Source organism: Saimiri boliviensis, chromosome 1 (assembly GCF_048565385.1).
Source record: "Saimiri boliviensis isolate mSaiBol1 chromosome 1, mSaiBol1.pri, whole genome shotgun sequence".
In the NCBI taxonomy this organism is placed as follows: domain Eukaryota; kingdom Metazoa; phylum Chordata; class Mammalia; order Primates; family Cebidae; genus Saimiri; species Saimiri boliviensis.
The window spans coordinates 263,437,100-263,465,095 of NC_133449.1; the positions used below are offsets into that span (position 1 = coordinate 263,437,100).

General features: G+C 37.2%; 1 protein-coding gene across 4 annotated transcripts in view; it reads left to right on the plus strand.

Annotated features, from left to right (window-relative positions):
• RICTOR (RPTOR independent companion of MTOR complex 2) overlaps positions 1 to 27,996 on the plus strand; it is a 133,267-nt gene that overhangs the window by 25,592 nt on the left and 79,679 nt on the right. For 3 of the 4 annotated variants that reach the window (XM_039469947.2, XM_074386455.1, XM_074386467.1), the window contains exon 3: positions 24,487 to 24,584. In XM_039469947.2, the coding sequence (XP_039325881.1) occupies positions 24,487 to 24,584 (98 nt within the window). Of the gene's footprint in view, positions 1 to 14,001; positions 14,084 to 24,486; positions 24,585 to 27,996 lie in introns of all 4 variants that reach the window. The other variant, XM_074386464.1, reaches the window with a different exon arrangement.

The following is a 27,996-nucleotide window of genomic DNA, read 5'->3' on the forward strand; positions in this document are numbered from 1 at the left end:
TGTGTTTTTGAGTATTGAACTTCTCCCATTTTGTCTTGTTAAATATATGTTAGACTTTCTCATTATCTTTCTTGGTTTTTAAACTTTATGTGTTTCATCTCCTTTTTTCTGAGAAGCCAAGTTCTGTATAATATCTTTAGCTAGGTCTTTTGTTCATTAATTCCTCTGCTAGCTGTGTTTATGCTGTTCATCTCTTCCATTGAGTTATTTCAGTTCTGATATTTTTATTTCAAGAAGTTCTACTTGAATCTCCCCCCTTCTCCCCGTCCCTCCTTCCCTTTTCTGTCATGGATCTTTTTGATATTTTTAATTTTTATTTTTTTTTGAACGCTCTCTTGAATGTTCTTTTTACTTCTTTTTTCCCCCTTAAGCCAGAGGTTTGCAAATTATGGTTTGCTAAGTCTGGCTTGCTACTGCGTATGTAAATAACATTTTATTGGGACATGGCAATGCTTATTTATTTTAAGTGTTATTGTGGCTGCTTTGGTGTCTGTGGAGTTAAGTAGTTGAAATAGAGACTGTAACTTAAAGCCTAAAGTGTTTATTATGTGACTCTTTATGAACAAGTTTGCCAGCTTCCCTGTTTTAGTTGTATAAAACATAATTATTTCATTGTATGTAATGATTCTGATTTTTTAGTCTTTTTAGATTTTTTTTTCTGGTTTCTGTTTATAATGGCTTATTTTGCTGTTTACTGTGTGTTTGTGGCTTTTTTTTTTTTTTTTTTTGAGACGGAGTTTCGCTCTTGTTACCCAGGCTGGAGTGCAATGGCACGATCTCGGCTCACCGCAACCTCCGCCTCCTGGGTTCAGGCAATTCTCCTGCCTCAGCCTCCTGAGTAGCTGGGATTATAGGCACGCGCCACCATGCCCAGCTAATTTTTTGTATTTTTAGTAGAGAAGGGGTTTCACCTTTTGACCAGGTTGGTCTCGATCTCTCGACCTTGTGATCCACCCACCTCAGCCTCCCAAAGTGCTGGGATTACAGGCTTGAGCTACCGTGCCCGGCCGTTTGTGGCTTTTGGTTGTGCCCTATATTTATTTGTTAGGTTACCCAGGCTAAGGGTGGTTACCTGGTTGGGTGGGTGAGTTAGTGCCGGACTGATTAGTGGTTGAGTTTGCTTCTGCCTGCTGCCTAGGAGCGTTGTAGACCAGCACTTTGGGAGGCTGAGGCGGGTGGATCACGAGGTCAAGAGATTGAGACCATCCTGGTCAACAAGGTGAAACCCCGTCTCTACTAAAAATACAAAAATTAGCTGGGCATGGTGGTGCGTACCTGTAGTCCCAGCTACTTGGGAGGCTGAGGCAGGAGAATTGCTTGAACCCAGGAGGCAGAGGTTGTGGTGAGCTGAGATTGCGCCATTGCACTCCAGCCTGGGTAACAAGAGCGAAACTCTGTCTCAAAAAAAAAAAAAAAAAAAAAAAATTCTCACCTTGTATTTTTTTTTTTTTTTTTCCCTTAACCATGCAAGAGCACATTTATGTTCCAAAGTCACATGTGGTGGCTTCAGAGTCTGAGCAAAGTCTCTTTTGTTTTTTTGATTTGTTTACAGCTTGACCCAGAGCTGCTTTTCTTTGCTGTTTACCTCTGTTGAATGTTCTTCTAATTCACCTTTTTTCTTAGGATGTAGACTTTTCTAAGGTCTAACTTTATGCATAATAGATTCCTTGTCTTGCATTGACTGAAGAGTTTGCCTACAGTCCTCATGGCCTGCTCTTAAGCTTTCGGAATAGAATTTCAAGTGGATTCTCTAAAGCAGAGCTTCTGAAATTCAGTGCTTTGTTGGAGGTCCCAGACACCATCCTTAGATTCATTGATTTACTAGAACTCATTACAGCAAAAATATGTGACACTAAATCAGCAAAGGGAAAAGATACATGGGGCAAAGTCTTGGGGAAACAAGCATAACCTTCTAGAACCTTTTCCCAGCAGAGTCACACAGGGCATGCTAGTTCCCTCCAGTAATGAATTGTGACAACCCATGAAATGTTTGTCAACCAGGGAATCTCGTTAGAGACTCAGTGCCCAGAGTTTTTATTGAGGACTTGCCAAGTAGGTAGCCTCTACTTGGCAGATAACAAAATTCCAAACTTACAGAACAAAATCAAGTATTACATTTGAAACGTATTGTTTGTATAAACAGTTTAGGTCCAGTGAGCCACATGTACCAGTTTAGAGAACCTCCCAGAATGTAAGTTCCTGTATGGCAGCTGAAGGTCAACCTTGTAAGCAGGCATTTTTAAGGATAAGGAGTTAGGCCTGCTAGGTTTAACTTTTTTCCTGCAGAAATATACAATTGGACCACCTGGGGATTTTGTCATAATGAAGAGTCAGGTTCAGTAGGCCTGGAAGGGCTTAAGATTTTGCATTTATGACATGCTTGCAGGTTGTACCTATGTTGATTGTCCACAGCCACACTTTAGTAGCCAGGTAGTTACTCTTAGGGCCAGAAGCCCTTCTTTTCATTAGTGTTTTTATCCTAAATGGCCAAAGTTTTTTATTCTGAATTGGTGGGAAAATTATTTGTTGTGGTTAAATTCTTTGTGTTGACAAACTAATTATTGCTGGGCGATACTACTTACTTTTTGTTAAACTTTTTCCAGCTTAATGTCTAAATTTATACTTCACTACATATTTTGTGTCTTGGAAGAATGGAAAAAGTAACAGTTTCAATAACTGTTGTAAAAAAGAGTGCAAGATTTTCATATTGGTAGTATTAATTTTCCACAGGTCCACAGTCTCTTCTCCACAACTTTGAAAACCTAAAAACTCTGAGAAGGAAAGCTTCTTTCATATATAACCTGACCTGATAAAACTGACCTGACAGCCGGTTGTGGTGGCTTATGCCTGTAATCTCAGCACTTTGGGAGGCTGAGGTGGATGGATCACCTGAGGTCAGGAGTTGGAGACTAGCCTGGCTAACATAGTGAAACCCTGTCTCTACTAAAAATACAAAAAAATTAGCCGGGCATGGTGGCAGGCACCTCTAATCCCAGTTACTCAGGAGGCTGAGGCAGGAGAATTGCTTAAACACAGAAGGTAGAGATTGCAGTGAGCCAAGATGGAGTCACTGCACTCCAGCTTGGGCCACAGAACAAGACTCCGTCTCAGAAAAAAAAAAAAATGAAAGACAAAACAACAGCAACAAAAAACTGACCTGACCTAAACTCATTTCACATAGCAAAGCCTGCCTGGAATTTGTCTTCTTAATATTTATCTCAGTGTGTCTAGTCGTGTTTTTCTTTTTCTTTTTTTTTTTTTTGAGATGGAGTTTCGCTCTTGTTACCCAGGCTGGAGTGCAATGGCGCGATCTCAGCTCACCGCAACCTCCGCCTCCTGGGTTCAGGCAATTCTCCTGCCTCAGCCTCCTGAGTAGCTGGGATTACAGGCACGTGCCACCATGCCCAGCTAATTTTTTGTATTTTTAGTAGAGACGGGGTTTCATCATGTTGACCAAGGATGGTCTCGATCTCTTGATCTCGTGATCCACCCGCTTCAGCCTCCCAAAGTGCTGGGATTACAGGCTTGAGCCACCGCGCCTGGCTTTTTCTTAAAAGAAATGATAGTTTATGAATAGGCAATGAAGTATGGAGAACAAATACATCGCAAAAGCACTATCACAGTGCATAAATAAAATATAAAAATATCAGCAATTAGTTCTTGCAAGATATGCCTAAATAAATGTGTTATACTGATTTTATTTATATTGGTTTAAAGTTTTTAAAGGCTAAATCCAAAGAGCATTTGCAAATTTATTTTTAGATTCTGATTATTAGTCTATGCAGTTATTTGTTAATGTCCAACTGAAGTGTAGGGAAGAATAACAAATAGTAAACTTGGAATTAGAGGGCCTGTTTATACTTATACTACATGAATTAATTGTGCATTATGGTATTTTTGCCAGGTTAGGGTCATCGTTGACCCAGGTTCATAGAAAGGCTTAATTTAACATGTGTTTCCTTTCATGCCTAGGACTTGAGATAAGCCAATATATTTTTGTTCTGATAATTGTTGGTGAGCTTTTTTGATGTATATGAATGATTATGCTTAACCATAAAAGCAGGAATAGGATACTAAATATGGTAATATGTATAAAACACTGATTCAGAACTTAGTAGTGTATAAAAACAGGATACTGTTATGATGTAGTCTGTGTAAGAGTTTATTAAGGTACATGAACTAAAGCAGGGGTTCCGAAACCCCTGGCTGTGCACTGATACCAGTCTCTGGCCTCTTAGGAACTGGGCTACACAGTATGAGGTGAGCAGCAGGCAAGCGAGCATTACCACCTGAGCTCCACCTTCTGTCAGATCAGTGGCAGCATTAAATTCTCATAGGAGCTTGAACCCTATTGTGAACTGTGCATGTGAGGGATCTAGGTTATGCCTTCTTCGTGAGAATCTAATGCCTGATGATCTGAGGTGGAACAGTTTCATCCGAAACCATTCCCACCACGTGGCTCTGTCTGTTGCAAAATTATCCTCCACAGAACTGGTGCCTGGTGCCAGAAAGATTGAGAACTGCTGTTCTAAAGTGTCTCAGTGATACCTGATGGCTACCTGGATTTGAATAGATTCCATCGAGTCCAGAATTTCCAATAGTAATATTATTTGAAGGTGGAAATTATTGAATGTTTTTATTAGGATGAATTAATTTGATTACAGGACATGCCAAATTTGAGGTAGACACACTACAAAACGTGGACTGAAGTGTATTGCTTTTAATTATAGAGATATTTTAGAATTGAACTTTCGAGGCATTGTTGACTTAAAGGGTAAAATTGAATTTGTTAGAATTGGTGGAGACAGTGAAAAGAGAAACCTGAGGAAAAGGTTTCTCAGGTTCTCTATAGAACTTCAGGTAATTTTTGTTGTCTTTGTTGTTGTTTACATTTAAAACATTTTTTTTTCCTGGCAACCTTCATTTAACTCAAAGCTTTCGGTAATGTTAAAGGATATGGAACAGGAGGAGGGAATACAAATCTTTAAACCAAGACATAAGGAGCAGTGAGGAATAGGCATGAAAAGGACTGAGACAGTGTAGTTGTAGAAACCATGGGAAAGAAGGTGGATTTGGTTAGCATGGGTGAGTATTGTAATGGAAAAGTCGAAAAGTTTGAAAAACTGAGAGGAAAAACTTTGAGTTGGGCAAATGGTAAGCTTGAGGAGGACAGCTTAATTTGAATGATGTCCTTAGCCACCAAGTTGATGAAGTTTAGGAGATGATGAGGTAAGACTAAATTCAGTAGCATCTCAGATTTGGCAAAAGAAAGAAGTAATGTTTCAAAGATAGGAAACAACGGGCAAAGCATTTAATTTTTTTTTTTTTTATTTTTGGTTACTAGGATCTTGCTGTGTCACCCAGACTAAAGTGCAGTGGCACCATTATGGCTCACTGTAGCTTCAACCTCCTGGGCTCAAGTAATTTTTCCATCTTAGCCTCCTGTGTAGCTGGGATGGCAGATGTGCGCCACCATGCCCAGCTGTGTTTTTGTTGTTATTGTTGTTGTTTTGTTTTGTTTTGTTTTTCCCTAATTTTTGTAGGGACAGGAGTCTTACAATGCTATTATTGCTAATCTTGAGCTCCTGGCCTCAAGAAATCCTCCCATGCTGGCCTCCCAAAGTTTTGGGATTATATGCACGAGCCTCTGCACCTGGCCGGCATTTTTTTTTGAAGACAGAGCTGTGAAATAAACTGAAGATTCTTGAAGAATAGTGCATAATAAGATAAGATGTGGAATCAATACAGATGGAAGGATTAGAAAATAATATGGTTACAATGTATTTTTCAGTTCGCTAACCCATCTAAGTGTCCTACAGCCAAGGTGTATTTATACCTTTGCTCTCCCTTATTAGTTCCTAAGAAGATAAGCCCATTTAACTACCTTCATAGAAGCCACCTGTCTGATAAATGATCTGAACTATAGACATGTTTCATAGAGAAAAGCAGAAGCATGGAAGTAGCTGTACCTGTAAATATACAACTGACTTCTAACTAATTCTAATAGACTGGATATATATCAGAATTAATTGTCTTGGCCTTTAGGCACAGCTGTTACATTCTTTCACAGGGTACATTTACATAGTGAATTGTTTCAAAGACAAACTGATTTTTTTTTTCCTTATAATAAAGGATTCCTAATTAGAGGACTGTGGAAGCCTAATGATTTAAAAAATATCTTTGTAAAATATAATAGACTAAGACATAGAAATTGTAACAGAACATGTAATTGTAATTTTTAAGTAATAATTGCTTTTAGTTATTTTTACCGTCTTAGAAAAGGTCGTTCAAGTTGCAGACTGCATTTTTCATATTGATTTTCTGCAGAAAAATAAGATTAAATGTTATGAAAAACATTTCTTTGAATGATAGCCATTTCTGTAGGCTGGTGAAGACCTTTTGAATTCTTTGTATATACTTGTGTATACTTTGTGTTTGTGTACAAAGTAAAAGTGCTTTGTGAATTTGGTTCAGTTGTCTACCACAAATTATCTTTTAACAGGTGTTATGATCCCAAGTACTCAATTCTAATTTTACTGTAAAGAAGAGAAAGAGATGCAGTCTCAGAAAGCACTTGATATGCTTCTTCCATTGAGGAGGTCTTACTCATTTTCTACCTCAGACATCTGTGCAAGAAAATCTTTATAAATTCACTAATTATCTACCATGTAATAATAGACAAGGATGAAATGATTGGAAGATTAGTTAAGGTGAATGATTAAGCATTAGTTCTTCAGCTAGTGCAACCTGGCAACAGGATTTTTAGCACTGAGTGAATAGTACCTGAGAAGGTGGAATAGAAAAGGATCAGAATGTGGTTTTCTGAAGGTAGACAGCAGGCTTAAATTTTTGTCTTTTTCTTTTCCTATGCATTGCCATTTAAAAAATTTTGTGTTTGACAAATTTGAGTAAATGCCATTGCATTGTTAATTATTTTTAAACAGCTTTGTTCTTTCCCTAGAAAGTGAGAATTCTTTTCAAAGCAGTAAGAAAGAAGTTTGGTTAGGGTGTTTGGAAAATTGTATTATTTCATATCTTCTTGTTCCTCAGAGTTTGGGAAGTAGATACATTTTTTTAATTCCCTCTTTTATGTATGTTCATATTATAGCTATCATTATTATAACTAATCATAAGATAGTAAGTCCCTTGTCAATTCTTCTACTTTAGAATTCACAGGTATGGCTTAGAGACTTCTGTTATAATTGCCAGATTGTTAAAAGTCAAGTTAAAGAAGCAGTCTTGTTTACTGTAAAAGGACAATAAATAGTCTTTAATATCTGGCAAAATAACAAATTTTTTTCATTCTTGCTTTTTACTATTTATTGAATAGAGAGAGACATGAATTTATTATATATGTTTCCTCAGTGAGTCTTTGACAGATTGACACCTCTGAAACCAGCACCCAGATCAAGAAACAGCTCGGTGTATTTTAAATACATATTTTTTTTAACATTTTGGTTTTAATTGACACAATTACATATTTATAGGGTACACTGTGATATTTTGATATGTGTCTACATTGTGTAAAACAAAATCAGGGTGTTTAAGCATATCCATTAATGGATTAATCAGTTTTCTGTCACTTACAGAAGATTATCTGAAATTGGGTAATTTATAAGAAAAGGAATTTAGTTCTTACCATTATGGAGGCTGAGAAGTCCAAGATTGAGGGACTGCCATCTGATGACACCTTGCTGTCATTGAAGAGTCTCAGAGTGGTGTGGTACATGTTGTCATATGTCAAGGAGGGCTGAATGTGCTAGTGTGCTAGCTCAGGTTTCTTTTCTTCTTATAATAAAGCCACCAGTTCCTCTCCTGTGATAACTCATTCCTGAGGGCAGAGCCTTCATGATCCAATCACCTCTTCAAGGCCCCACCTCTCAATACGTCATGTTGGGATAAAATTTCAACATCAGCTTTGGAGGGGACATTCAGACCATAGCAATCACCTCATATGTTTATAATTTTTTTGTCGTGAGAACATTCAAAATCCTTTCTCCTAGTTATTTGGAAATACAATACAATACAACGCTATTAGTCATAGTCACCCTACTGCACAAGAGAATACCAGAACTTATTCCTCCTAACTTTAACTTTCTCTGTTCCCCCTTATTCTACTCTCTACTTCTATGAGATCAGTTTCTTTTAGATTCCACTTCTTTAAATTTATGCGATTGTGTGGTGTATGTCTTTCTGTGCCTGGTTTATTTCACTTAAGATCATGTCCTCCAGGTTCATCCATGTTGTCGCAAATGTAAGATTTTATTTCTTTAATGGCTGAATAATATTCCATTGTGCATATCCACACTTAAAAAAGTCATTTATCCATTGGACACTTAGGTTGCTTCTCTATCTTGGCTATTACGAATAGTGCTGCAATAAATATGGTATCTCTTTAGCTTACTGATTCTCTTTGATATGCTGATTTCATTTCCCTTGGCTATATATACCTAGTAGTGGAATTGCAGGATTATCCATATGATAATTCTATTTTTAGTTTTTTGAGGCACCTCTATATCATTTTCTGTAATGGCTGTACTTAATAATTTACATTCCCACCAACAGTGTATGAATTCCTTTTCCACATTTGTTACTTTTTGTCTTTTTCTTTTGACATAGATTCTTGCTCTGTCACCCAGGCTAGAGTACAGTGGTATGTTCATGGCTCCCTGCATTTTTTTGTCTTTTTGATAATAGCCTAATTGAGTTGGTATGAAACCAGAACCCAGACCAAGAAACTGAATTTGGTATATTTTGAAATTTTGTGTATTTATTTCTGAATAGTAAATTCATTTATTCAACAAATACTTTTTGAGTGTGATTACTGCCTGCCAACCATTGTTTAGGTGTTTGGATGACGTCACAGTGGTAAACTTAAGCAGAATTATGACATAGGGAGATAAACATCAACTAATTATACAATTAAGAGTGTAATTATAGCCAGGCGCGGTGGCTCACGCCTGTAGTTCATCCTTGATTCTGTCCTCTATCTTTCCTCCATCTCTAAGCCATTACTAAGTTTCCTGGTTAGAAAATTTTTTTAACTTCTGGCCGGGCGTGGTGGCTCAATCCTGTAATCCCAGCACTTTGGGAGGCTGAGGCGGGTGGATCACGAGGTCAAGAGATCAAGACCATCCTGGTCAACACGATGAAACCCCGTCTCTACTAAAAATACAAAAAATTAGCTGGGCATGGTTGCACGTGCCTGTAATCCCAGTTACTCAGGAGGCTGAGGCAGGAGAATTGCCTGAACCCAGGAAGCAGAGGTTGCGGTGAGCCAAGATGGCACCATTGCACTCCAGCCTGGGTAGCAAGAGCGAAACTCCATCTCAAAAAAAAAAAAGAAAATTTTTTTAACTTCTACTTAAACTTTCCTTTCTCCTCTTCTACAGTTCACTCTCCAAAGTTGTATTTCTGAAGCACAAATAACTGATGATGCCATTCACTTGCATAAATGCCTTCCTTAATAATTAACTATTGCCCAAAGATATAAGATATGTTAACTTATATTGTTCTGAGTTAGGTTAACATACCTTAGAAAGCTGTTGGAATCCAGCTCCGTTTTCATTTGTTCTCTATCCTGTTTTCTAGGGATATAGAATTTCTTGCTGTTTCTTGAGTTCATTGAGAAAAGTACCATATTTTTTCACATTTCCATGTTAATGTGCATATTACTTTTCACATTTTATATGCCTACAGGACGTATTGCTTATTGTCAAGAATAAATTCCAGTGTTAAGTATCTCCAAATAACATTTGTGCCACTTACTCTCTTGCTCAGTATTTCTTTTAACCACTATTTATTAACAACCCACCACGTGCCTGGCATTGTGCCAGAGGCCAGAGGTGCATCTGTAAACGGACAGAAAGGTTTCCTGTTCTCACTTGTCTTACACTTAAATCTCTGTCAAGCACTCTCTTTTGTTTTGTTCGCATGGTATTTACCACCTACCTGTCTGTTACATTACTGTTAGATTTATATCCCTCTTTTTTTCCCATTTAGTTTTGAGCTCCAGGAATTTGATCATATATTTATTAATGTTCCTCTCCTAGCAGTTAGCACAGTATATGGCCGATGAAGAGCATTGAAATTTATGACTGAATAAAACACAGAAATCGAAATACCCTTTTAGATATACAGAGCTGTTCCTGGGACAGATCATAACTGTCCTTTATAGTATAGATTTATTTTGAAAAATTATATAAGTAATAAAATTATTAAATAAAATCTGGGGGAATACCTGTGTTCCACAGTATTGATATTGTCAGTGTTACTTTTTTTGAAAAAGAACCTTGGGAGGACCATTGTTTGAAGTTTAATTTTAAATATTTAAATATTTTAAGCTGTAGGGCCGGGCACGGTGGCTCAAGCCTGTAATCCCAGCACTTTGGGAGGCTGAGGCAGGTGGATCACAAGGTCAAGAGATCGAGACCATCCTGGTCAACGTGGTGAAACCCCGTCTCTACTAAAAATACAAAAAATTAGCTGGGCATGGTGGTGCGTGCCTGTAATCCCAGCTACTCAGGAGGCTGAGGCAGGAGAATTGCCTGAACCCAGGAGGCGGAGGTTGTGGTGAGCCGAGATCGTGCCATTGCACTCCAGCCTGGGTAGCAAGAGCAAAACTCCGTCTCAAAAAAAAAAAAAAGATATTTTAAGCTGTAAACTTATATAAACTTATATTCTAAGTATATGAATTAAAATACTAATTATAGCTTCTAATTACAAAAATTATACAATTTTTAATAGATGTTCTGTTAATGAATTACTACATCTAGCTCATTTTCTTTTAGTGTTGTATACTTAGATTGATCCTCGTTTATATTTGACTGTTAACAATATATAATAACATGCTGATAAACCAATTAAAGAGGTGGCTTTTGTTAATAGAATTTTAAGACCATCACAAGAGTGGCCTGGTAGATGTCACTTGTTTAATTTATCCAAAGGTACAGAATGATAAACTGTCAACAAGAACTTTTTTTTCCTGTCATTGATTATAACCTTTGCTCCTTGAAATCATTCAGAGTGAGCAATTCTTTAGAATTATAGAAAGGAAGATGTTTTTGTGTACACAGAAAGAGGAGAATATAAAATGAATTAAGTTTATAATCCAGAATTGAAGGGGGAGGAAAATAGATCTCAATTCCTCGGTCATGAAGAAAAAGTTATTTATTTATAAAACATATATGTATTTGTTTTTCAACGTTTAGTTTCAGTGGGTACATGTGCAGGTTTGTTACATGGTTGAGTTGCGTGTCGCTGAGGTTCAGTGTACAGATGTTCCCATTACCCAGGTAGTGTGCATAGTACCTGATAGGTTGTTTTTCAGTGCTTACTCCTCTTTCCTCCTCCCCTACTAGTCCCCAGTGTCTCTTTTTACCATCTTTAGGGAAGTCAATTTTAATATGTTACAAGTCAGCAGAAATTGCCATAACTCTTCCTGCCATCATTATTATAAGAGTAGGACACTGGTACAGGAAGCCAACAACATAATTTTTTTTTAATTTTTGTATTTATTTATTTATTTGTTTTACCCCAACAACACAATTTTAGTCTCCAGGAGGAGATAATGGAGCAAATGTAGTCCTGGGAAAAACAGATGCTGCCGTTGAAGTTTATACTTAAGGTGATCATATTATTTATAGTTATTATTTATAATACAACCTGGGATACTTTGGGAAGTGAAAATAGATGATATTAACAATTACAGTGGTAAACTCGCAGTTAACTGGAACCCTGAAAAATCAGATATATGTAATATATATGCTATAATGTTAATATGAAGAATGTATCATAACAGTATAGAGAAATGGTCTTGTAGGTTAGGAAAAACCTTTACATCTAGTCTGAGCTAGACTTCTGAAGAATGACAAGGTTGTTCCCCAAGTTGAGTTGAGAAACAAAGGGCATTCCAGGTTAAAGGGACCTAGTACCATCTTGCTGTTTGTATTGCTCTCTGTTCATATCATTGCCTCTCACGAAGTGCTTCGTGGTTTGCCGTTTTTCTGAAACAGCTGTGAAACATCCAGTTGATTGATTGTACTTCAGGTATACCTACCCAGGCACTGGTTCTCACAGCAGTTTTTGCTCATGAACCCTAATAATGTGTGACTCCCTGTATTCTCATGTCTACCTTTATGATCTTGGGGGTAGTGGCTTGCCCTGTGTCCTCATTTCTCTTACAAATTCAGAAGAGTTGTTTTTTTTTTCAGTTTGATCAGATTTTTACTTGTTAGAATGATGTGATGACTTCCAGGCTCCTTTCGTGTGGAACCAGAAATGAAGTCCATGTTCAGTTTTTAGTATGATAAACTTAACATTTTAGAAACATTATAACCCAGTTAAAATTGATTGACTTGCCATTGTAATTGATTGACAGGTTTTTCTGTCAGTCATTTTTGCCATTGTATTTATATTTAAAATATACCAATGATCAAAAGATTATTACATGCTTCAGTTGCTTGAGAGAAAACATTGTTACTTTGAGTGTGTAAAGGGAAGATAATACTTGTTCTCTGCATTCCAGATGATTACACCAGAACAAATAAACAATTACACAGGGGCAGATTTTGGCATCAGTATCAGAAAAAATGTTCTATTTCTCTATCCAAAGATGGAATACTTTGGCAAATTTTGACTTCCTCTGCATTAGTGTTATTTTACCATAAACTAGAGGCCCTCAGGAAATGCTATCCTTGTGATAGAGCCTTTCTCTACTAAATTATATAACTTTTTGAAATTAATAATTGTTAGAATTTCAGGAAATGTTAGATTGTTTAAGCAATGCTTTTCTCATCTTTTGGACCTGTGGATAAGCGTGAGAAGATGTACTCCCAGTGTCTTTGCTGGTGGAGATCATTTTGCTTCTAGCTTTTGCAAAGTAATGCTAACTACAGTAATCTTCATATACATTTAGTCATATCTGCCTACATTAATCATAGATTAAAGACATAATTACATATCAGATTTGTGTAATTGTTTAATTTTGTTATACTGTTGAAGCCATGTATGTATGTATCCAACTTTTCTAGTTGGATATATTGCTTATGTGGTATTTGTTTACGTGTATTCAAAAGTACATCATAGACTACATTGTTCAGCTCTACTCCTACTTCAGTGTCTCTTTGAAATTTTCAGGAAGGTTGATAAAATGATAAAAATTAGATTTGTACAGTTAATCTTGCAATGGCTTGGAATTGGATTAGACTAAAGAGAGGTAATATAAGCACAGGGAATTAATTCATTGCACAGCTTTTGCCATAGTTTAAGTATGAGTTAGAAGAGCAGTTAAAATGTGGTTATGGTTGATAGAATTTAAAGAAAAGGAAGAGCTGTCAGAAACTTTAGAGAGGAGGAAATAGCACTTTGCTGGCCAGTTGAAGGTGGGAGAACAGGGAGAGGAAAATGTCAAAAATAACTTTTAAGGAGAAATTTTCCCTTAAGGGGGAAAATAATTTAAAGGACGAGTAAGTGATTTTAATTAGAAGGAGCTCATGTGTGTAAGAAACCTTGTATGAAGCCTAGAGGAAGAGATAATGAGGGGAACTAAAGCTCCCTTAGGTTCATGGAGCCTCATATGCCATTATATGTGTATCACTCTCCTTTCATGTACTCCTTTTATAATTGTTTCTTTTTCCTCCTCCTCTGTCCTCTTGTCTTGTCAGGGCTTTTGGAAGGGATAATTAGCAATACTTACTGGAGTTAGTACATGACCAGACATAGAATTGATGCTGAGTAAATATTGGTTGGACCCTCCTCCTCCTATGTACTGTTAGCAACAACCTGATCTTAAAAATAATTACTTACAAATTTATTCTTTAGTATAGAAAATTAATTCTTGAAAGCCTACTTTGTGGTAGAGACTGTGGTAGGCATTTGAAGATAAGGGTAAGCAAGATTTCTTTGTCCTCCTAAAGCTTAAAACCCTTCATAGAGTCTTGGTTCATGTTATATAATTGTTTACCTGTTTTTTTTTTTTTTTTTTTTACTGTCCTGTTTTAGAGTGAAAATATTAGAAATTACAGAGCTACACAGATAATGCTCTAGAGTATGTGACATCTCATCCAAACTACTGAGAGTTTAGGTAAGAGTGATGGGAAATTAAAGGCTAGGTAAGTGGTGGGATAGTGGATAAGAATTGAGGGATCCTTGAAGTGACTGTAGGATGTTGGGGAATGTATTCTGAGAATATACTTATGACAGCACAGTGGCCTATTGAGTTATCACCATATTTGGCTTTATTAAATTTGTACTGATTCCTTTATTATAATTTACTACTCTTGCATGACTGAAACAAATAGTTTCTTTAGGGATTTGTTTGAGGTTTCATTAATAACATCTAAGACAGTTTTAGATAGAATTATACATCAAAAAGTATGTTATACGTAATATAAGCAAAACAAATTCTACCTGCCTATTAAGTGATTTCAGGTCATTCACACTAAAACTAAGCAAAAAGAGGGTCATAATTTCTAGTATTTGTATAGCACTTCATGGTTTGAGTATTTCTATGTGAAATATCGAATGTAATCATTAATATAGCTCTGGAAGGGCATTATTGTTTCTACTTTAAACACAAATCTTGGATCATGCAAGTAATACACTACTAAAATCCTGGTGTAATAAAAATTAATTTAAACTAAGGTGTTAAATACTTGCTTGGGCTAACTGTATATTTTACATGATTGCTCCATGAAAATTGGCTATGCTAAACAAATAATTTTAAATTATAGTTTTTATTTATTGAATAGCTGTTATGGGCTAGCCACTGTGCTAAGGAAATTATATCTCATATTTTTGGAAAAGCTTTTTTTCAGGGTAGGTAAGTATTTTCACTTTATGTGTGAGAAAATGGATGCTCATGAAGTTAAGTGATTTAGCCAAGGCTACGTGGTTTGGGGGTGAATAAGCTGGACTTGAATTCTGTTCTTTTTTATTCTAAAGATTTTTTAAAATTTCCATTACTCCCAAGTAGCATCTGCATGCCAGCAGTTTTTGGTCATTAATTTACTATATGGACTTGGACTCAAATTAATTTAAAAATCAATTTTGTGTTGTATATTTGACAGGTAAAGATAATAATAATATAGTTTATTGCAGCAAGTTATAAAGCATATATTGAAGCCATTTTTAAATTAATGTTTACACACATATGTATATATGTGTGTAAACATTAATGTTTACACACATATGTGAATGTGCACATACCCAGAATTGGTATGTACACACATATGTATATATGTGTGTAAACATTAATGTTTACACACATATGTGAATGTGCACATACCCAGAATTGAGCCAAGAAATAAATAAATGCATGGATAAATGAATAATTAATGAATAAATATGGTTTATACCTTAGTTTTCTCTTGGTGGTCTATGTATTATGTAGCATATAATATGTGTGTCTGTGAGTGTATTTAAATATGTAAAGAGCTTTCTGATAATGCTAATCTTTGTTGAGCTGTAATACAAAATAAAATGTACATATTTTAAGTATGCATTTAAGTATCATTTGGTAATTATATACTCACTACTTCCAAACAAGGTATAGCATATTTTTATCCCCTTCTTTAAGCCGCTTTGCCTGTTTCCAATTGAATACTTTGTCTCCCAGCAATCACGATCTAGTTTCTATCATCATAGATTACTTCTGCTTATAGTTGCATTGCATACAAATAGAATGATACAATATATACTCTTGTCTCTGACTTCTTTTTCTTAACATTTTTGAAATTCATCTATGTTGTATGTATAAGTAGTTTGTTTTTTTCTTATTTTTGTTTTAAGAGACTGAGTCTTGCTCTGGCACCCAGGCTGGAGTGCAGTGGCACATTCGTAGCTCACTGCAGCTTCAAATTCCTAGGCTCAAGGGATCCTCCTGCCTCAGCCTCCCTAGTTGCTGGGATTACAGGCACGAGCCACTGCACACAGCTCTGTTTATTAATTTTTCATTAATATTCCAATATGTAAATATACTACCATCTATTGATGGACATTTGAGTTATTTCCAATTTGGAGCTGTTATGAATAAGGCTGCTGTAATAAATATTCTTGTACAAGTATATTTGTGGATATATTTCTGAGAGTGAAATTATAGAATCATAATATAGACAGATGTATGTTGCCAGCAGTTCTTTAAAGTGGTTGTAACATTTCATACTTCTCCAATAGTGTGTAAGGATTCCATTTGTTCCATTGCCTCTCCGGCAGTTTGATATTGCCAGTCTTCTTGATTTTAGCTATTATAGGTGTGTAATGGTAATTCTGTGCTTGTAATTTTCATTTTCCTGTTAATTAATGATGTTAGGCACCTTTTCTCATATATTTTGGACCTCTTATCCTCTTTTACTTTCGTATCTACTTAAATCTTTTACCTGTTTTTATATGGGTTATTATATTGTTGATTTGTAGATTATATTTATATATTAGTTACTGAAGTCTTGTCTGATGTTTCTGCTGTGAATGTTTTTTCCCCATTTTGTGGATTGTCTTTTCATTTTCTTAATGGTCTGATGAGCAGTGGATTAGATACTCATGTCAGATAATTCACTTTATACTAATTAAGATTGCTTTCTATTGTTCTGTATACTTAGAAAAATATTTAACATTGATATGTAAAAATGCTTCTTCAGGGTAGAAGTGTTAATAATTTTTAAAACTTTTCGGCCGGGCGCGGTGGCTCAAGCCTGTAATCCCAGCACTTTGGGAGGCCGAGGCGGGTGGATCACGAGGTCAAGAGATCGAGACCATCCTGGTCAACATGGTGAAACCCCGTCTATACTAAAAATACAAAAAATTAGCTGGGCATGGTGGCGCGTGCCTATAATCCCAGCTACTCAGGAGGCTGAGGCAGGAGAATTGCCTGAACCCAGGAGGCGGAGGTTGCGGTGAGCCGAGATCGTGCCATTGCACTCCAGCCTGGGTAACAAGAGTGAAACTCCGTCTCAAAAAAAAAAAAAAAAAAAAAAAACTTTTCTTTGACTTTTTAATTTTTCAAAATGTCTACCAAATAATGTAACATCAGAAGTCTCTGAAAAATAAACATCAACGTGAATACATGTTACTTTTGGTGACATTAATATATAATACATCAGTGAATACTATGTATGTGCTGTGCAATAGATGATAATGAAGAACATATAAAGCACGTTACACTTACATTTATTATATTTATTTTAAACTGCTTTTTCCATTTTTACTTATAAAAGCAATGTAGAGAGATTAATTATTTTAATGTAGTCACAGCCATGAAGTCTTCATTTTTTTTTTTTTTTTTTCAGTTCTTCTCATTTTGTACGTGTTTCTTATACTCATTTAGAGAACTTGGAAAATACAGTCCAAGTCATGAAAATAAGTCAGTAATTTTTACCACCTAAAATTAACTTTTCTGAAAATATTTTTGGTGTATATACTATCCTAATTTGAAGAATCCTTGAATTGCCATGTGTTACCTGCTTGGAGGAAATTGTTAACCCTATCCCTTTTCAGCTATACTCATCTACAATTCTCATTTTCAAAAACATATAAGGCAGTGTAAAGTCAAGAAAATAAATCTCGTGACATTTTGGTTTTTCTTCTAAATCTGCATTTTGTTTTTCTTTTTTTGAGATGGAGTTTCGCTCTTGTTACCCAGGCTGGAGTGCAATGGCGCGATCTCGGCTCACCACAACCTCCGCCTCCTGGGTTCAGGCAATTCTGCCTCAGCCTCCTGAGTAGCAGGGATTACAGGCATGTGCCACCATGCCCAGCTAATTTTTTGTGTTTTTAGTAGAGACGGGGTTTCACCATGTTGACCAGGATGGTCTCGATCTCTTGAGCTCGTAATCCACCTGCCTCAGCCTCCCAAAGTGCTGGGATTACAGGCTTAAGCCACCGCGCCTGGCTGCATTTTGTTTTTCTTAACACGCAGTAACTAGGGCCAGGTGCAGTGGCTCATACCTGTAACCCCAGTACTTTGGGAGGCTGAGGTGGACAGATTACCTGAGATCAGGAGTTCGAGACCAGCCTGACCAACATTGAGAAACCCTGTCTCTACTAAAAATACAAAATTAGTCGGGTGTCGTGGTGCATGCCTGTAATCCCAACTACTTGGGAGGCTGAGGCAGGAGAATCCCTTGAACCCGGGAGGCGCAGTTTGCGATAAGCCAAGATTGTGCTATTGCACTCCAGCCTGGGCAACAAGAGTGAAACTCTCAAAAAAAAAATTATTATTATTATAAGCAGTAACTAGTATGTGAGAGTAATACATTATATTTTTAACTGATCTATTAAAAACTATACCACAAAGTATCTATAATGTCACAAGTGGAATAGGCAGCTCCTTGATGGAAGGACAGGAGAAGACAGATGAAATTAAAGATGGTTGAAATCAGTTGTGTTCAGCTCTACAATTGAAGATACTAAATTACTGGATATTTAGAATTGACTGCAATTATTGCATTACCTCCAGAGAGATTCATGAGGAATACATGTAGGATTTACAGTCTATACAATATGAGGAAAAGACTCACTGTAATTCTAGTAGTTCTTTGTATTTTGTTTCTTTGCATTTGAGTGGTTGCCTATCATAGCAAGTTACCCACATTTATTTTTCCTTTTTTTTTTTTTGAGACAGGATCTTGCTCTGTCTGTTGCCCAGGCTGGAGTACAAGTGATCACTGCTCACTGCAGCCTTGACCTCCTGGGCTCAAGCAGTCCTCCCACCTCAGCATCCCAAGTAGATAGGACTACAGGTGTGAGCCACTGTGTCCAGTTGTTTTTACCCTTTTTCTCATACAGCCATGTTTTTCTAAACTTTAAGGCTTCGGATAATATCATCTTAGATTATCTCATTTCTCACTTTATACTTTTCACATATTGCTATCAGTAGACGGTTTTAGAGAAGGAAAGTTGGAAACACTGAGAATAGTAAGAGAGAGAGATAGGTAAACCTCTCTTTAAATTTCTTTTTGCTATTTCCATATCGACTGATCCTATCCCTCATGTAAAAACCACATCAATCTCAGCTTGCTCACTACTCTTAAGTTCTGACTACTTAGCATGAAGGGTGACAGACTGCAACTCAAGGGCCTTGTTTGTTTTATTGGAACAGTGCAATGGACTGAATGTTTGTGTCATTCAAAAATTCATATGTCAAAATCCTAACCCATAATGTATTGATATTAGGAGGTGGGGCCTCTGGGAGGTAATTAGATCATAAGGGTGGAACCCTCACAAATGGAATTAGTATCCTTATAAAAGAGAACCCAGGAAGCTCTCTAGCCCCATTTCCCCACCATGTGAGGTGACAGTGAGAAATTGGCAGTCTGCAGCTTGAAAGAGGAACCAGGACCTGACCATGCTGGTACCCTGATCTTGGACTTGCAGCTTCCACCACTGTGAGACATAAGTTTTTGTTGTTTAATGAGCTGTTCAGTCTCCATTACTTGGTTTTATAGCATACTGAACTAATATACATAAAAAATACATTTTCTCTACTTGCTTTCTGATATAAAACATTAGAGTTGCATAGCTGCAACAGAGACTTAAGGCCTGCAAAGTCTAAAATACTGGCCCTTTACAGAAAATGTTTTCCAGTCCATGGTCTAGCAGGTAAAGAAGAAAGCGGAGATTTCTCATTTTATTATCAGGGGAACTTTAACCTGTTATTTCAAGTTAAAAAGTTCCTCAGAGCAACATTGTACCACATGAATGTTAGAGAGTAGTTCAGTGTCTAAAATGGCCATAATACTGTTTTAATTGATTTGGGAAGTCACCTACTGTCTGAGAGGTGGAGGTTCTTGGTAATTATATAAAGGAGAAAGCTTTGAGGAGAAGGAAGGAGAATGGCTGGTTCATTTTGGTGGGTTAAGAAAGAAAACATCTTCATTAGGTAAACATTTGACTCATTGTTGAGGTATCAACACCTGTCAATTTCTAAATTATGTGCCTGCCATTTGTTGTTGTCGTCAGTTTTCTTCCACTTCTTTTAGATGCATTAGAGATGGAGTTGTCTTGTTTGTTGCTATATTTCCAGTACCTAAAACAGTACCTGATCATAATAGCCATTCAGTTAATATTTGTTGAATGAATACGCTTAAATGGTATTTGCTTCATAAGAAGATTGTGGTTTCTTAAAAAAGGTCTGCAATCAGTTTATACCCAGAAAATAGTATTTTAAAATCTCCAAACCTTTGTGAGGAATATATCTTTTCAGACTAATCATCATAACTATTAGTCCTGTTAGACTATTAGCTAGCAGTAACTATATTGTCATTTGAGTAAATCTTACTGTTTGGTGCCTGACAAGCTAATGATAAATTGAAGTAAAATGTCTGGATTATACATTTACATGAGGTGAGTTTCACAATAGCTTCTATGAAACTCAACCCTGACTTTGCAAACTACCATTGGTCCTAAATAATCTAAAGGTTGTTATTTAATTTTTATGAACTTCTCAAATATATATAGTTAAATCACCTTTTTATTTATTTTAATTGCGTTTTAGGTTTTGGGGTACATGTGAAGGACATGCAAGATTGTTGCATAGGTACACACGTGACAGTGTGATTTGCTGCCTTCCTCCCCATCACCGTATCTGGCATTTCCCCCTGTGCAGTTAAATCATCTTAATGCCATTGACTTATAATTTTTCTTCCACAGTCTTTTCAAACAGATACAATTTATAATAGCAAAAAGAATTACTAAATACTAACAGTGACCTATTCATGGCCCTTTGTAATTCTTTTTAATAGATCCAGTCTCAGTGATGGATAATTCAACTTCTAAGATAACTTCCCCAAATCATTAAGTATAAAGACATATGCTAAACCTGAAATCTCGAACCCCCGAGCCTGGACTGGTACAGGTCTGTGGTCTGGTAGGGACTGGGCTGCACAGCAGGCGGTGAACAGCGGGGAGTGAACATTACTGCTGGAGCTCCACCTCCTGTCAGATCAGCAGCAGCATTAGATTACTAACAGAAGCACAAACCCTATTGTGAACTGCACATGTGAGAGATCTAGGTTGCACCTTCCTTATGAGAATCTAATGCCTGATGATTTGAGGTGAAACAGTTTCATCCCAAAACCGTCCCCACCCCTGCTCCATAGAAAAATTGTCTTCCACAGAAGCTGTCCCTGTTGTCTAAAAGGTTGGGGACTGCCACACTAAATCAGTTAAGATTGAATTTTAGGCCGGGCGCGGTGGCTCACGCCTTTAATCCCAACACTTTGGGAGGCCGAGGCAGGTGGATCACGAGGTCGAGAGATCGAGACCATCCTGGTCAACATGGTGAAACCCCGTCTCTACTAAAAATACAAAAAAATTAGCTGGGCATGGTGGCGCATGCCTGTAATCCCAGCTACTCAGGAGGCTGAGGCAGGAGAATTGCCTGAACCCAGGAGGTGGAGGTTGCGGTGAGCCGAGATCGCGCCATTGCACTCCAGCCTGGGTAACAAGAGTGAAACTCCGTCTCAAAAATAAATAAATAAATAAATAAAATAAAAATTAAAAAAAAGATTGAATTTTATTCACATTAAAAATATTTCGTCTCATGAAAATCAAATGATTGATTTGAGCATGTAACAACTTCAAAGCAATTGGAAATAGCTAAGTAGTGTACTTAGTGCTTTGACACCACATTTGTTGTCATAGACAGCACCCAGTGTAGCAGAATGGAGTAAGGTAGGCAGACAGAAGCTAAATGTAAAACAGGACAATGCAGTTTCATTTGGTGAGGAAAACATTAATTGAAAACAAACAGTTCCTTGGGTTTGTGGTAACAAAAGTCTCAAGGGGGCCGGGCGCGGTGGCTCAAGCCTGTAATCCCAGCACTTTGGGAGGCCGAGGCGGGTGGATCACGAGGTCGAGAGATCGAGACCATCCTGGTCAACATGGTGAAACCCCGTCTCTACTAAAAATACAAAAAACTAGCTGGGCGTGGTGGTGCGTGCCTGTAATCCCAGCTACTTAGGAGGCTGAGGCAGGAGAATTGCCTGAACCCAGGAGGCGGAGGTTGTGGTGAGCCGAGATTGCGCCATTGCACTCCAGCCTATAATTTGATTATAATCTGCCTAGGTCTCATTTTCCTGGCTTTTGCAGAATAAGTATATTTTTAAAGCTTTTTTTTTTTTTTTTTCATTTCTTTAAAGGTGTTGCTTTACTGTCTTCTGTTTCGGACACGAAATCTGCCATTGTCTTTTTTTTTTTTTTTTCTTTATGTAACTTTTTAAAAAAAATTCTGTCTACTTTTTAAGATTTTCTCTCTGTCAGTGGTTTTGGGCAATTTGATTATAATCTGCCTAGGTCTAGTTTTCTTCATGCTTCTTGTGATTGGGTCTTGTAGAGCATTTTATTGATTTATTGTTTTCATCAAATTTGGAAAGTTTTCATCCATCAGTTTTTTTTCGGGGGGGCGGGCAAAGATGACTTTATTAAGTGCTTTTTTCTTTCTTTTTTTTTTTTTGAGACGGAGTTTCGCTCTTGTTACCCAGACTGGAGTGCAATGGCGCGATCTCGGCTCACCGCAACCTCCGCCTCCTGGATTCAGGCAATTCTCCTGCCTCAGCCTCCTGAGTAGCTGGGATTACAGGCACGCACGACCATGCCCAGCTATTTTTTTTGTATTTTTAGTAGAGATGGGGTTTCACCATGTTGACCAGGATGGTCTCGATCTCTTGACCTCGTGATCCACCCGCCTCGGCCTCCCAAAGTGCTGGGATTACAGGCTTGAGCCACCGCGCCCGGCCTTTTTTCTTTCTTATAAGGAGGATTTGGGTCCTTTCAGGTGAAGCTCCAAATTACTAGACAATACACTGTTTTCTTCAGTTGCAGCAAGTTTATCCCAAAGTGGGTGCTCAGGAAAGCATCTTGAGGGTGAATGGGTATCAGGCCATTCAGGGTTAAGTTTGTCTGATGATTTTGTTAGTTGAAGATGTTCTTGTGTCACTTCTTAGAAGCAGTTTTGTGTCTCCCTTCAAATAGTCCACCATCTGGCTGCATGCCACCTCCATCTGTCCCACAGCTACCAGGTAATAGTGAATGGTTCAGAAGGTGCTGCTCTGGGGCAGCTGTGCCTTTAAAAGATGCAACACAGGACAATGAACAGCAGCAACTTCTAGTTCCCCCTGTGGGTCTGATGCAAGGGCATTTTGATGGCCTTCTGGTTGCACAGGATAGAGTAATACAACAGCAGAAACACCACTGGCAGCAGCTGGCAAGGGATGGGAACCATGTTTGTAAGAGGCTGGGCAGGCTGGGTGGCCTTTATTCATCATTTCTTCAAGTAATTGCTCTATTCCTAATTCTTCCTTTTATTTGGGGTTTCCAGTTACACATACATGAAGCAGCTTAAAGTTCCACAGCTCACTGATTGGGTTACATCCCAATAAATCCATTGTAAGTTGAAAATATCTTAAGTCAAAAATTCATTTGCTATACCTAACCTACCAACATCTTAGTTTAGCTTAGCCTACCTTACACATACTCAGAACACTTAACATTAGCCTACAGTGGGGCAAAACTATCTAACACAACGCCTATGTTATAATCAAATGTTGAATATTTCATGTAATATATTGAGTACTATACTGAAAAACCATGGTTTTATGAGTTTTTGAAGTATAGTTTCTACTGAATGTGTATTGCTTTTGCACCATGTAAAATTGAAAAATTAAGCCTAACCATTGTAAGTCCTGGACCATATGTATATTTTATCTTAATTTTTTGGTTTACTGAAACAGAGACAGTATATTTGGTCCCTTTTACTACATTGTAGCCATGCTATCAAGCAGCTATCAAATGAAAGTTGTGATGTTGAGATTTTTCTTTATCTATTTTATACTGCTGTAACAGATTCTGAGACTGGGCAATTTATAAAATATAGAGATTTATTTCTCACAATTCTGGAGGCAGGGAAGTCTGAGGTCGAGGGACCTTCATCTAATAAATGCCTTCTTGCCTTGTCATCCCATGCTGGAAGGTCAAGAGAGCACTGGAGGTGGGGTGAGGGGAGAGATATTTGTGAGAGCATAAGCACAAGCAAGGTTTGGAGGGTATGCAAGAGGGAGCCTAAAGCTTTTATAACAGACCCACTCTAGTGATAATCAACCCACTCCCTCCTTAAGAATCCATTCTTGGGAGCAGAGCGTTCATAACCTAATCACCTCTTAAAGGTTCCACCTCTCAACACTTTTGCATTAGCGGTTAAGTTTCCAACACAACTTTGGGGAAACACATTCAAATAATAGCAAGATATAAGATTTTGTGGTTGAGTAATTCCAGGCAATGATACAGAGGTAGACCATAGGTATAGGGAGTAGAGATGTGAAGGTAATTGGATGAGTCCGAGAGACTTTGAAGTCACTTAAATTAGTAGATTTAGGGTGGAGGGTAAGACTTGAAACCAAGAGCCAAAGTTGTGAAGTTTTAATACTGCATGTTTTATGTGTTTGGTCAGGAAAATACTCATAAAATTATGTTAAACTGTCTTGTCTTTCCTTATAGAACCTTCTGATAACTTAAGAGAGATTCTCCAAAATGTGGCCAAATTGCAAGGAGTATCAAATATGAGAAAGCTAGGCCATCTAAATAACTTTACTAAGGTAAGTAACTTGAATTTTTATTATTATCTAAAATTCTTTGTTCCTTACTACACTTACTAGATGTTTCTCGACCGTCATTAAATGTAAATTCTTGTGTATTCACACAGCATTAATGCTTTTCTTTCCTGCTCCTCATTGATTTTGTCCTGTGTATCTTAAACTTTTATTTGTGTTATAAAAGAATTATATATTTGTTATAGAAAATGTGGTAGATTCAGAAAAGAATAAAATAACTGAGAAACTTGCAATTCAACCTTTTATTCACTATAAGGATGCATTTTGCCTTCTCATTTTACTTGATAATACCTGGTACAGGCATATATTGGAGATATTGTGGGTTTGATTCTAAACCACTGCAATAAAGTGAATGTTGCAATAAAGCAAGTCACTAATTTTTTGGTTTCCCAGTGAATATAAAAGCTATGTTTATACTGTAGTGTAGTCCATTAAGTGTGCAATAGCATTATTTTTAAAAAATGCACGTACCTTAATTTAAAAATATCAATTAAAAAATACGGTCGTCTGAGCCTTCAGCAAATTGTGTGTTTTTTTTTTGTTGTTGTTGGCTAAGGAATTTGCATCAGTGTCGATGGCTGCTGCCTTATCAGATTGGTGGTTGCTGAAGGTTGTGGTGACCGTAGCAACTTGTTGAAATAAGACAGCAATGAAGTTTGCTGCATTGACTCTTCCTGTCATGAAAGATTTCTCTGTAGCTTGAAATGCTGTTTGATAGTTTTTTAACCACAGTAGAACTTCTTTCAAAATTGGAGTCAATCCTCTCAAACCCTACTGTTACTATATCAACTAATTTTCTGTAATATTCTGAATTATTTGTTGCCATTTCAGCAGTTTTCACAGCATCTTCACCAGGAATAGATTTCATTTCATGAAACTCCTTTTTTTGCGCATCCATAAGAGGGAACTCTATATCCATTAAAGCTTTTTCATGAGTTGCAGCAATTCAGTTGCACCTTCAGGATCCACCTCTAATTCTAGTTCTCTTGCTATTTCTTCCACATCTGCAGTGACTCCCTCCACTGACTGCAATCTTGAATGCCTCAAGTCATCCATGAGTGTTGGAATCGGCTTCTTCCAAATTCCTATTAGTTTTGAGATTTTGATTTCCTCCCATGAATCGGGAATGTTCTTAATGGCATCTGGTGGTGAATCCTTTCCGGAAGGTTTTCAATTTACTTTGCCCAGATCCATTAGAAGAATTACTATCTATGGCAGCTGTAGTGTTTGTATTTCATTAAAATAAGACTTAAAAATCAAAATTATTCCCTAGTTCCCTATTCATGGGCTGCAGAATGGAGTTATGTTAGCAAGCATGAAAACAACATTAATCTCCTTGTAACTATCAGAGCTCTTGGTGACTAGGTACATTGTCAATGAGCAGTAATATTTTGAAAGAAATTTTTTTTTTCCTGAGCAATAGTAAATACTGTTTTTTTTCAACAGCTTTAAAATGTTTAGTAAACCATACTGTGAACAGATGTGCTGTCATCCGAGATTTATTCCATTTATAAAGCACAAAGCAGCTTTAGCATACTTCTTAAGATCTCTAGGATTTTTAGAATAGGTAATGATCATTGGGTTCAATCTAAAGTCGCCAGCTGCATTAGCCCCAGACATGAGTCAGCATGTCTTTTGAAGCTTTGAAGCCAGACATTGACTTCTCCTCTCTAGCTATGAAAGTTCTAGATGGCATCTTCTCCCAGTTGAAGATTGTTTCATCTGCATTGAAAATCTGTTGTTTGGTGTAGCTACCTTGGTCAGTGATCTTAGCTAGATCTCTTGGATAACTTGCTGCAGCTTCTTCATCAGCACCTACTGCTTTACATTGTCATTTTATGCTATGAAGATGGGTTCTTTCCTTTAACCTCATGAACCATTCACACTTTTCTTCTGCAGCTTCCTCACCTCTCTCAGCCTTCATAACATTTAAGAGTGTTAGGGCCTTGCTTGCTCTGGGTTAGGCTTTAGTTTAAAGGAATGTTGGTAGCTAGTTTTATCTTCTATCTAGACCACTAAAACTTTCTGTCAGCAGTAAGGCTGTTTTGCTTTCATATTATTCATGTGTTCATTGGATTAGTACTTTTAATTTTCTTCAAGAACTTTACCTGTGCATTCACAACTTTGCTGCTTGTTTGTCACAAGAGGCCTCTCTGGACTTTCAACATGCCTTCTTCACTAAGCTCAGTCTCTAACTTGTCATTTAAAGTGAGTTGGTTGACTCTCCCTTTCACTTGAACACTTAAGGGCCATTCTAGGGTTATTACTTAGCCAGTTTTACTAAGTATTATGTCTCGGGAAATTGGGAGGCCAAAGGAAAGAGGTAGAGACAGGAATGACCAGTTGGTGGAGCAGGTTAAGTTCATCATCCTACATGGGTGCAGTTCATGGTGCCCCCAAACAAAGATAATAGTAATATTGAGGATCACTGATCACAGATCACCCTTACAGATAATAATAATAATGAAAACATTGTTAGTATTGTAAAAATTGCCAAAATGCGACAGACATGCACAAAGTTGAGCACATGCTTTTGGAAAAATGGCATCAATTAACCTGCTTGATGCAGGTTTACCACAAATCTTCAATGTGTAAAATGAAGTTTGAGTGTAAGTATATGTAAGTACATATGTGTGCCATATTTCATAAATACAGCCATAAACCCCAAAGAACTATGTTAGAACATCCTCTTTTCCTGATGTTGTATATTCATTATTTTCATCTAAATTAGATCCCAAATTAAATTGTGGGGACCGTGGTCCCAAATAAACATTGACTTGATCTCTCATACCAGCCCAGAATTCTTGAGATTGATGAATAGATTGGTATGTTTTTCAGCCTTGTAATGCTGGACAGACAATTCAGGCAAACTAAAATGCCTGCTGTTTTAGGTGATACCCTAAAATAGAAAACAGAATAGGTCTTTCGAATAATGTTCCCTCCACCTTTTAGTATATTAATTATAAATTTTTTTTTTTTTTTTTTTTTTTTTTAAGACGGAGTTTCGCTCTTGTTACCGAGGCTGGAGTTCAATGGCGCGATCTCGGCTCACCGCAACCTCCGCCTCCTGGGTTCAGGCAATTCTCCTGCCTCAGCCTTCTGAGTAGCTGGGATTACAGGCATGTGCCACCATGCCCAGCTAATTTTTTTGTATTTTTAGTAGAGACGGGTTTTCACCATGTTGACCAGGATGGTCTCTATCTCTTGACCTCATGATCCACCCGCCTTGGCCTCCCGAAGTGCTGGGATTACAGGCTTGAGCCACTGCGCCCGGCCAAATTGTTTTTAATGAAAGAATTATTTTATGTTTTAACCTGCTGGTACTCAAAATATGACCCACAGTTCATTGGTATAGGTATTGCCTTGAAGCTTGTTAGAAAGTGTTCTATTTTAGCCC